The 12,432-nt window shown below is 41.8% G+C and overlaps 1 protein-coding gene across 1 annotated transcript in view; it reads right to left on the bottom strand.

Annotated features, from left to right (window-relative positions):
• Window positions 1-473: 473 nt before the first annotated feature.
• The window catches only part of CCDC153 (coiled-coil domain containing 153), a 271,504-nt gene continuing 259,545 nt past the window's right edge, over window positions 474-12,432 (bottom strand). The window contains exon 6 of the mRNA XM_044079456.1: window positions 474-785. Within this exon, the coding sequence (XP_043935391.1) occupies window positions 657-785 (129 nt within the window). The 3' untranslated portion in view covers window positions 474-656. The remainder of the gene's footprint in view (window positions 786-12,432) is intronic.

The raw sequence follows: 12,432 nt of genomic DNA, 5'->3' as shown, positions 1-12,432 counted from the left end.
TACCCAGTCAGTCTTTCCTTTGATTCTGAATAAGCTAAAGCCAGTTATTGCATGCCTTTTAAAGGAATTTGAGCCACTTTAGCCTTGATTTTCTAAAATGTCTTACCTTAAAGGGATTTGGATGATATTAAATGTGTGCAAAACAAAATTACATTTATTTTAGCCTTATTTTTATTGCATATTTTTGTCTCTTATTCATGCACAATGCCTAGAAATCCTAGAGAGTGTATTTCATTACAAATTCTTCTGTCTACTAATCTTCAAGAGAAATGATTGAAATTTGATAAAAGCAGCGATCATAGCAAAAATAGCTTAGGACAAGGGTCAGTGAATGTCCATACTACTGTTTTCCCGATATGAAGGCATGACGTTTCATCAAGACCTAGCATGATTGAATTATTTTTACAGTGGTCCTTATGATGGCATGTAGCAAAAGATGGTAGAACCATGCAGTCATGTACAACACAGCTATGTCATCCTTTCACATGTACCATTTATTTGTGTCCTTTTTTTTCTCCCAGACAAGCCTCTTTTCATCTGCTGTTAACCATGTTAGTGCAACAATCACTGTTTTGATTGAAGTTGACACACCACTATTAAAAACATGTCCTCCATTACCCTGTCTAAAAGTCCATCTCTGAAATGTTCACTAGACATTATATATCCAGAGGGTTCAATCCAAAATCCAACAGTAGGCGCTTTTGTTCAAAATGTATAGTAGTTGCTTGTTGTTCCCACTGTAGTTTGGCTGCTGCTATCTTAGACTGCAACTTATCCAAGCCATCCTGTGAAGGGGAGAGACAAAATATGTGACCAAATGCTTAGGACTTCATTGTTAAAAACGTACCTACAAAAGTACCTCACTTGGAGCTCTGGCTACACTATCAGCAGTGCTTAAAAGTAAGATATTTTAGCTTCTGATCAGTGACTTTTAATAGCTGAAAATGACAGTTTGCAGATGTACATAAATATTCACAGAGATCTATGTCAAATGTAATTATTTAATTAAAAAGTAGCAATATTAAATGTAACACTTTTGTTAGCATTTTGTTATGGGTGCATTCATAGAGCTAGTACTTGGGAAGTTTGCTGGCACAGATCATGCACTAGCTAGAAATTAGCAATGTATCTACAGCTGTAACTTTGCAATATCTCCAAAATATGAGTCAGACAAAAAGAAGCATATTCAACAGCTGAATGCAAAGCGAGCAGCTAGTAGTATCTTTTATTTATGCAGAGTCAGGAAAATGCTTAAAATTTCTGTAGATAAGTACTACAAAAATAGCTGTTGACGAGCTTTAATTTCCTGTCCCCTTACAGAACAGCCCAAGTTAAGCCATCAGTTAAAAACAGTACTTCAACACTGAGGCATGGTTTCCTGTATCTCTAAGCTACTGTTACAAATATGACTGAAGGAAGGGGGCCTTTTCACATCACCCACAAAAATTCAACTTATTGATAATGACTTTAATCCCAAACAAATTTATTTATTTATATTTCTTAGAGTAAAGGCACTACACCATGCATCATCTCAGTAAAATATAACGCAAAAAACAGAACTCTTAAAACAAAATTAAAAATAGGAATAATAGCCTCGAATGCTCAGAATGTAACTGTTTAAAAGCACAGGATAAATGGGCAGGATGCAGTACCAAGCAGAAGGTCCACTGTCACTCAGTGACAAGTACATAACTGTGATGAGGGAGACAAAAAACAAGGGAGACTCTGTGTCATCACAAGTACAAGCTATTTAAAGAGCATCTGACAGACTACATGAGCAACAATGACAGTGGAGAGATGCAAGAATGGGCAGTTTCAGTGCTCTCTAAAGGATGGAAATTACACACACAGCAGTACTCAGCCGCAATCACTTTATGTAGGAAGAGCTGCAAAAGGTTGTTGACCCTAGACACTATGGGGTTCAGTAATAAGGGAAGTGCAGAGGCTAAGGAGACAACGTGCTTCATGTTAACAATAGGTTCATAGTGGCAGATAGGCCATAACTTAATAAAGATCAGATAAAATTCATACACGTCTTGTAAAACATTTTCTAGATCAGCTGACAGCACTGACCAGAACAGAAACTCACTCCACACACACTCATGATGAGCCATTTGGCACAGCCTCATGTTATTCAGAAGTCAGAGGTACTATTATACACCCAGGGCTGGCTTGGACCAAGTAGACCTAGGTTCAATAGGGGCCCTGCTCCCTCAGGGGGCCTCACAACCATGGCCAACCTTAGGCACAGATGACCCAGACATCTCTCTTATTTTTCTCTTTACTAAAACATACTTCTGCCAAAGAGACCCTATTGGAATTAGCTGTGGCTGGAGCACCCAATAAAGAAAACAATGCACAGTTTATTTCTGAGCTTCCTGCTTGTTCCACCCATGATCTATGCACTGAAATATAGAACCTCAAAGGTTATGTGATGTACTGTAACTCACTGTCTACTTCCATGGGTGGAACAAAGCAGAAAACTGAAAAACCTTGAATGATGGAAGGTAATTACTACAACAGCACTGTTAGGATTTATGGGGGCCCTGTAAGAGGAAATTGCCGTTGGAGTGTAGCTCAAGCAGAGTGTAGCAAGTAAGCTTTTTTAAGACCCTGGTACGCAAACAAATATGCATCCTTCTCAAATGCACCTGGTTATGGAGGAGCATTATTCATTTTAGGCTTAAAGCTGAGAGGAGTTCTAATGGTCCTATTAAAAAGCAGACTGCAGGCATCAAATTCATTTATCTAGGAAAGATGATACATTTAAATGTAAATCAATAGGAAGAGAATTACTGTTAAACTAGAATGAAATGTTAGTTGTAACAGTGAACTACTGAAACAGAAATGCAGTATAACAATATTTTCCTTCTGCTTTAGCTACCATAAGAAACTGAGTATTTTAACAGAGCTAAAATAAATTATTATGAGACATAAAAGGTGTACACAAAGCCCCTGTAATTGCCGGACACAACAGACATCTATGGACAAAAGTGACTAGCGTACTGTTGTCTGCCAATGCTAAGCAGTCATTATTCTGGCTTTGCAGGACTAATGTGTATTTGTGTGAAGTACACAAGAGTGTTTTCCTGTGGTCAATTTAGGTGTGTGTGTGTGAAGCAAAGATGAAATAAATTACTATAGTAAATATTTTTATTACTTTCAGATATTTTAGGTGTATTCAGTCAACAAAATTCTATAACTACTGGGCATGGGGACTGTTTGTGGATGAAAATTACTGATCCTGCTGTTCTAAGTTATACAGACATTAATCCAACTTTACATGACTGGTATGTGCTTGTGAAAAGCAAAATGGAGCGTTGTTCTGTGGCAATGTCTTTAAAATCATAACCATACATCTCAGGTGCAAGTATATGGTCAATAAAATGGCTGTAATTGATGGGAAAAGAGACCACCTGGGTGTAAAAGAGACTTAACCTTGTTATGCTATCATATTTATATAGTTACTAAAGTGGCTTTGGAGGAGCAGTGACACACACACTGTACTGCATCTGATAAAATTAGCATACAATATTTGTTGCTCTGGCTTATGCACGTTTGTGGTGGGGTGGGGGAAGAAGTGTACCAAGAGTAACTATCTAGCCTTACCTTATTTTTATTTTCCATCACAGTCAAACACTAGCCTTACACACAGCAAGTGACTGTTTTTGACTGGAAATAATCAGTTACTTTTACACACAACCTGCCCAAAGTACTGCAGTGAGCGTCACTGCCATCTTACAGCGCTTGGTTCTATGGTTACATTCTTGACTGTGGTTTCTTCAGTGTAGAGTATGCATGTCTTTCTCATCTCTATTTGCATTTTATCCACCAGAAAAGTACATCTTAGGTGATCTGGCGTTTCTCTAATTAGCATGTAGGCAAGTTTTTTAACTAAGGCCCCTTTTTTAATTAATATATTTTTTTAATCATGAAAGAATCATTACTAAGCATAGAGATAAAACTCAAACTATATGTTACATTTAACTTGTCAACTCCCAGCATGTAAGTAACAACAAATATATTGCTAATATTTTTAGAAAAACTTATTGTAATTCTTTCCTACATTTTTCCAAGTGCCCACTCCTTACCCTAGAAGAAATCGGTCGTAAAGGGCCAATTAGTGAGGGCAGACAGGATGATTTCTTTGGATGTAAAATTTCTGACAGAATGTAGGAATTTAGAAATTATGTTTATAAAAAGAGAATACCCCAAAAGAATGGTAAACAACTTAATAAAAGAAGTCCAAAATAAGAGAGCTAGTGGGCATTTCATCCCTATACTTAATAATGGAATTAATACATCCTTGAATGAGATGCTGGGAGTTAACAAGTTAAATGTAACATATAGTTTGAGTTTTATCTCTATGTTTAGTAATAAGAAGTTATGTACCTACCATAACGTTCCATGTTAGTTGTCTCCATATCCCATGATGCAAGCGGTAAGTACCCCAAGCAAAAATACTTCCCAAAGGAAGAAGAAACTTACAGATGGAAAAAGGACCAGGTCTGAATGGTCCTTAGTATAATAGTTTCTTATACAAGGTCTGTCCAGGCCAGGGGGAAGGAGGGAGGGTCACAAGAAAGAAGGCGAGAGAAGACAACTAACATGGAACGTTATGGTAGGTACATAACGTCAATCTTCATTCTGTCTTGATGGGACCGCGTCCCTAGCACCTCTATCCTGGGTGGCTCAATGGAACAAACTCTTGAGGACTGTAGAGCCAAAACTGGCTCTGTCCCTGGAGGCCAAGTCCAATTTGTAATGGGAAACAAAAGTGTGAGGAGTACAAAAGGAAGTCTAGCTTGAAAAGCTGTGGAAGTAGCTAAACTCCTAGTTGAATGTGCTTTAGGTTTTGAGCACAGCTGTTTTCCCCTGAGTGTATAAATTTCAGTGATGACCGAAGAAAGCCATCTGGACAAAGTCACTTTAGAAACAGGAAGGCCTTTTTATTATCCAAAAGTTGATCAGATTTTCTAACTTTTTGTTCTATCCAAATAATATCTAAGTTGACAAGATAATGTAGCTTTTGTTCAGCTCTATCTGAATAGTTAGGAAAAATACAGGAGATCAATGGATTGATTCAGATTGTTCTTTGAAGCGACTTTAGGTAAAAGGATGGATTAGTTCTCAAAGATACTCTGTCTTTGTGAAAAATCAAATAAAGAGCATGAAGTTCAGACACCCTCCTGGCAGATGTAATAGCCACTAGGAATAAAGTTTTCCAAGAAAGATATTTCAGGGAACAAGAAACAGCTGGCTCGGGAAGAATCAAGGATGTCAGCACTAAATTTAGATCCCACTGAGGAGGAGGATTCCTGATTGGAGGCTTTAGTAGGAAAATTCCTTTCAAGAAGGCCCTGCAGAGCCTATGGGACATAATATTATGATCTGCTATCCCGACATGAAAATTAGAAATAGCAGCCAATTGAACTCTGACTGTGGAAGAAGAGGAGCCTGCATGAAAAATCTCTGCTAAGAAGTCCAGAACTGCCTGAACAGGGGCAGTAAAAGGATCAATATTTTGGGCCTTAGCCCAATAAGACCATTTGCTTGTGTAAATCCTCCTGGTAGAGGATTTTAGTGTGATGTCTCTAACAGGGTTAGAGATCAAAGGAAGCCTGGCTAAGGAAGGAAGTGGAGCAACCATGCTGTGAGGTTGAGAGAGGGGATTGACCGTGCAGCTGACCGGATTGGTGAATCAGTAGATCTGGCACTGGGTCCAGATGCCACGGCTGCACCAAAAGGTGATGATGGAGGAACGGGAACCAAACTTGTCGAGGCCAGTAAGGGGCAATGAGAATCAATTTGGCTCTCAAAGCGGTAGCTTTCTGGATCACCTGAGGGATCAGAGGAAAAGGAGGGAAGGCATAAAGAAGTCCCTGGGGCCAATCCTGGGTCAGAGCGTCTCTGGGGATGGCCTGATAGAGGGAAGAGGCTGAAGAAGTCTGGACATTTGCTGTTTTGGGGAGTAGCAAAAGATCGCAACATGGACGACCCCATTCCAGAAAAATCTCTTCCGCTATAGATTGCTTGAGAGACCACTCGTGAGGCATGAGGATAGCTCTGCTCAATCTGTCCGCTATAATGTTGGTTATCCCAGGATATCCAGAAACCGATGAGAGGAGATCGCCCATTGCCAAAGTCTGGGGTAGGACTTGGTTCCGCCCTGTTTGTTGATATACCAAACTACAGACATGTTGTCTGTGTGGACTGCAATTGTCCCTACGGGAAGAAAGTCGTTGAGGGCTTGCAATGTTAAAAGCACTGCTCTCATCTCCAGGACATTTATGTGCAGATGGTACTCCATGAACCATCCTGCCCTGATAATGACCCCCACCCGATCAGGGAGGCATCCGTGGTGACAGTGGCTATCGGGACGGAAAGCACCTGCCTTGGTGAACCTGAGACGATGTGATCCACCAAGCAAGATGTTCTTTGCATGTTTGTGTCACCAGAATCTGATGACCACTGTGTGAACAGCATCCACTGAAGAAGGCGAATCGAGCCAGGAAGAAGTGTAATGGCCGCAGCCATGAGACCCAGAATCATTCTGGCCTGTATTTTCTTGCTGGCCAGAATGATCCTGACATGAGTCTGAATGTCTGAAACTCTTTGTTCTGTAAGGGTAGCTGACATCCGAACAGTGTTTAAGTTTGCGCCTATGAAGGTAATAGACTGGCAAGGCGCTAAGGATGACTTTTCAAGTTGATTGAGATGCCCAAATGAGAACAAAGCTCTATTGTGTAATCCCTGGCTTGTATAAGCTGATGCCTGGTGGTGGCTGACAGGAGCCAGTGAAACACCTGTCAGGTGAGCCGTAACCACTGCCATGCATTTGGTGAACACTCTGGGGGCTGTAGTGAGACCAAAGGGCAGGGCTCTGAACTGGAAGTGACTGGACCCCAGCCGGAAGCGGAGAAATCTCCTATCCTGAAGATCTATTGAGCATATCCAGTTGTCCTTCTGTAAGAAGGGCAGAATTGACTGTAGAGTGACCATTCGGAATCTTTTCTTCTTGACAGACTTGTTGAGTCTGCTGAGATCCAATATTGGTCTCCAGTCTCCGCCTTTTGGGGACCAAAAGAACCTTGAATGGTCTAATGTAACTGGCTGAATGGCTCTTTTTGCAGTAGTTTTGCGATTTCTAACTCTGCAATGTCCCTTAGACCGGGTGGTACATCTGGAAGGAATTTGAGGGAAAGGACTTTCCTCGAAGGAATTATGTATGATCGACTGTACCCATCTGTCTTGAGTGAGGGAATGCCAGGCTTCTGGGTACAGTGATAATCTTCCCGACTGCCTCCAAGGAGGGACAGCCGGGCAACACCTCAGGGATGCTGAAAGGGCTTGTCAGAGAGGCTCCCTGTTTCCCTGGTTCCCCTCTGCCTCTGAGGCGGTTAGAGCGGCGTCTGTTGTGTTACCCCTCTGCCTCTAGGGGTAAACTGACCACGTGAACCTTCTGTCCTTTGGGATAAGGCCTAGAAGGGTGGAAAACGGACTCCAACAGCAGAAAGAGTCTTGCCGTCCTGCTCGCACCTGGTCAAGGTTTCCTTCACCTGAGGGCCAAACAAAGCTGACCCATCAAAGGGAGAATTTGTGAAGGAAATCACATAGCCGCATCCAGGCTTCACCTGTGCCCATCCGCAGCATAAGATATTAGCCGCATGGAGGAGTTAACAACGGAATTGAGGGTTCCTAGCTGCGAAGCAATCTTTTCTTGAGCCCCTGCAGCTGTAGGATCCTGAACTACTTCTCCCAGCTCCTTCAGGATATCTCTTTGGAGTCTGGTGAAGTGACATAGGTAATTCAGCGAAACGTAGCAAAAAGGGTCGCTGAGGAAAAATGCTACTACTGCATATCCATGGTCCTAGAGTCCTTATTAGGAGGATGGAGAAGGATCTGCAAGTTCCTTTTGGCCGCAGCCACCACCATGGCATCAGCGGGACACCCTTGGTAAGGAATTGTTTGTCACTAGGGGCAGTGATAAATTTAGAAGGCCTCCTAGGGACTGGCTCTACAGAGTCAGGAGCTGCGCAATAACCTGCATAAGGGGTGAGACACCCAGGAGGTGGAGGGCCGAGATCCAAACGCCTCTAGCTATACTCACTCATCCTCAGAGGGATTGTTGGTGGGCCAGTTTCCCTCTGTTTCAGAAGTTCTAGGATGTCTGAGAAGGAGACATCCTCAGAGGATGATCTAGGGATCCCTCTGACTCATCAAAGTCAGTATCCGGGTGACAGACGGGAGTCTACATGCTTCCTCTTACAAGTCCTCTTCCTAGGAGGATCTCCCAAACATCAGGAGAATCCTCGGAAGAGGGAAATTCCCAATGGGGAAACCTGAGGCGGAGGATCTCTGGGTCCTGTAGCAAGAGAAGTGGCAGAGATGTCAACAGGTACTATAGAGGGAGGAGCTACGGAACAGACTGCTGACTGATACCAGTGGCCAGTACACTCTTCATCACCTCGAATGCTCCCTCCCAGGCAGGTCCGAGAGAACCCGGAGCTAGGAACTCCAGGGACCACCGAAGGGAAGTCTCCGAGGCAGATGTCGGAGCCGAGCTCACCGGACAAGGGTCCGATGCCACTCACCTCGGAGGAGACCATGGAAGCCCGACCACTGAATCCCTCTAAGGAAGAGGAGATAAGAGTAGAGGCTGAAGGAACAGAAGGGGTATCCGTCCTCCAGCCGTAGCAGTAACCATGCCCGAAGACTCCAACTCCAAGCTCTGGGGTAGAGTTGAAGGAGGAACTGTAACGGGTGTGGACCAACAGTCGCCTGCTGAGACGGACTGTGTAACATTTGGGCCAGTACCTGTGACTTGAGTAATCTACTGACCACTCTCTAGGTCATGATCTGACAACCTGGATGACCTTGAAGATTGGCCGATAGAAGAGGTGAAGCCGAGCCGAAGTATCGCCCAAGGAAGGAGACCTCGACCTCTTCCTGGAATGAGCCATCGGAGCCGATACTATAGATCCTGTCGGCGCCGACTACCGAGCCGACAGAGCGCCTGATGTATCGGCTCAGGGCAGCCGATACAGTCACCAAAGTAGGTGTCCATGGGTGTCGGAACCGATCGGAGCCGACATCGGCGGGCCGCAGGCTTAGATACAGAAGCCTGGGCCTTGGCAGGTTTTGTTGATTTTGGTGGAGCCGACTTAGCCGGAGAGCCCAGAAGGCCCCTAAGAATCAACTTATTCTCCTGCAGGACTCTCTGGCTGAAGGAGTGACAAACAGCACAGGAGTCCTGCAGGTGAAGAGGGCCCAGAAGTGTGACCGTCTGTCAGAGACATCTTCTGACAGCACGAGTCACACTTCTTAAAACCTGAGACCCTCTCCTTTGACATGGTGCCGAAAAACACAACACACAGACACACCAGTCAAAATTAAATTAAACAAAATACCAAGAGGTATTCTATAAAAAACCAACACACACACCCTAACGGGGGGGGATGGGATAGGGAAAAAATTGACTAACAAAAATTAAAGGAGACAGGGAATTTCTGTCAGAAAGGGTAGAAAAATAAACTTAAACTATCAATAAATTAGTTTTAGACTAAAAAGGGGCTTGAAAATCACAATGTGAACAACTTACCAGGAGCTGGTAAAGAAGACCTCCTAAGCGAAGCTGCAACGAGATCTGGGTACTTACCTTGCATCATGGGATATGGGGCTGCCTCGAGCTGGTAAAAGGAGTTCTCGAGCTAAAGCAGTAGTCAGAGCCGAGGATCGGCTCCGAACCCATCAAGCAAGAATGAAGGCGAGATTGACAACTTAACATTGATTCTTTCGTGATAAAAAATATGTTAATTAAAAACTGGAATTTACTAATGAAAAATTCATTTATTAGGACTAAGATAGATGTTCATTCAAACTGTGTATCTAGATGGGGTAGTAGTATTAAACAAATTTTAGAAAGACTGTGTGTACCTAACTCTAAGACCCCAGGTACTTTTAAATGTGAGGCATGTCCTTACTGTAAATATGTGAGTACAGGTAGTACCTCTACTATAAGAGGTGACGTTTATAAGATCCGGGGTAGATTTAATTTCAACTCCAGAGGGGTAGTATACCTCGCTTCCTGCCATGTATGTAATTGCTTTTATGTTGGCAAAACTGAACGTAAGTTAAAGGAATGCATCTATGAACATATTTATTGTATTAATAGAAAGACTTTGCACAATGCTTTAGCAAAACATGTGTTTATCTACCCCAATCATTCATTTAAGTTTAAAGTCAGTGATCAAGTGACCACTGAAGAAAGAAGTGGCCTGTGAACATTAAAATTAAAAGAGAGAGAATTAGTGTGGCAATTGAGAATGAATGGGTATACACACCCTGGGTTGAATGAATATTGTTTTATTCAATGTCTTCTTAAACAAAAAGCCATACATTGGTAATTTTTTAGAAATGTATTTACTAATTGTATTTTATATGGTTCTATGTATGAAAATAATTTTTCATTTCATATTTTACTTATATATATATATATATACATACACACACATATTTTTTTTGGATTTAGGAGTTTAGATTAATTATATACGTGGTTATACTTTTTGCCTTGCTTTGGCATTTTTTATGGGTATTAGTTGACATAACCCTAATAAATAAGATGATTTTGCTGGTTAACTTTACACATTAACACTTATCCATCTGACACAGTAAAGATCCACTGAAATCATACACGAGCCAAGTACTTCATTTTATAAAAATCCGTAAGCACGATCTATGAAAAAGGACTCTAGAAGCAAGTTAAACAACAGTCAGTTCAACCATCGGTGCTGGCAAGGGGACACTCTCCAGGCAAAAGACTATTCTATTCATCCTGGACCCCAAGTGATCTGGGAGCTAGGTGGAATACACATCCCCCACAGCCTTCACAGTGGAACTGTATGGAAAGGGAGGGGGGTTCGAATATTTTACAACTTAGAGTCTGAGATTACGTTCTCCACTTAGCAGCACAAAAAATATGGTGGCTGAAGCACTTATTTTTTAGCAGCTACAGTTGTAAGGATTTGTCTGACTTTTGGTTTGTTTTTGGCCAGACTTGTTCCTGTAGGTAAGGGTGGATTTACAAAGGCCATGCTGATTGCTCTTCCCAAACAGCATGCACATTTCTAAATAATAATTACGTTTCACTGTATAATTACGTTTGACATTACTTGTGAAAACATCATTCAGACAGGGCTGTTTGGACTAGCTAAATGTCATTTTTTTAAGTGATTAAAGCTGCCAAAGCAAAAAAAGAAAAGGATCACATTCAACAAACATCTAAATGCATTTAAACTTGCAATTATTGTTTTGGCAATTAATTCACAGAATTAAATAAATAAATTAAAAAAGAAAGCCTCATATCCCAGATGACAACTATACTATGCTCATGTGTGTGTGTGTGTATTTGGGGGGGGGATTGCAGTTTATAATCACTTGCTATCACAATACTGAGCACATTAACTATAAATACATTCTTGTACTGTGAGAGGCAGAATGTCACAATGCAGGGTGCATTAACAACAACTAAAAAAAGAAGTACATCCTTGTGCAGTGAGTGAGTGACACTGCAGGTACAAAACATATGCATGAGCACGTTACAGCAATGATGCCTTCACTTTTTGGTATTTGAAGAAACACTCATCAAGAAAAAGACTACTACCAGTGATGCAAAATGGTTGGTTAACAAAGGAAACTATATTTTTAAATTACTCTGGTGTATAATACTAAAGGCCACTCATCTACGGATGAAGACAGACAATCACTCCAAGCAAAATTTACCTACCACAGTACAACTGGCCTTAAACAAGCCCTTCTTTTACCCATGGTCAAGCAGTGATTATTAGTTCAATAACCACTTCATTTATGATCTCTGTATTTACACACAATAACAGTAAGGTAGTTCAGCCACAGTTTTTGTATACAGATGTTTCTAAAAACTGTGTCAGGGAAACAGATTTAAAACCCTTACCACTGCATGCACAAACTCACTTCCACACACACCACGGCCATTTCTTTCACAGAATAATTAGTTTTGGCAGGGATATAAAAAACAATGAGCTCAAATGAGAGCAACAGATAAATGCTGATTTATAACAAATGGTATGCCAACTAATAAGAAGTTATGTACCTACCATAACGTTCCATGTTAGTTGTCTTCTTCTCGCCTTCTTTCTTGCTGGTTGGGCTCGGAGCTGATCCTCGGCTCCAACTCGGCCATCTTCTAAAGCTCGAGAGCTATTTACTGGCTCGAGGCCTCCCCATATCCCACAATGCCTGGCGCTAGATCCCCAGATCTTGTTTGGTAGACCTAACTACAGACAAACATAAGGACACCTGTCCTAGCAGCATATGTTTAGCTGCAGAGCTAAAAGGTTGAGGGAACAAACCAGATAAGACTCAGCCAGTGAAAAGGAACTCAGATGGAAACTC

This window comes from Protopterus annectens, chromosome 8.part0 (assembly GCF_019279795.1).
Source record: "Protopterus annectens isolate FY-2018-M chromosome 8.part0, PAN1.0, whole genome shotgun sequence".
Taxonomy (NCBI): Eukaryota; Metazoa; Chordata; order Ceratodontiformes; family Protopteridae; genus Protopterus; species Protopterus annectens.
The sequence above is the reverse complement of the archived record's forward strand: the minus strand, read 5'-3'. Positions and strand labels throughout refer to the sequence as shown.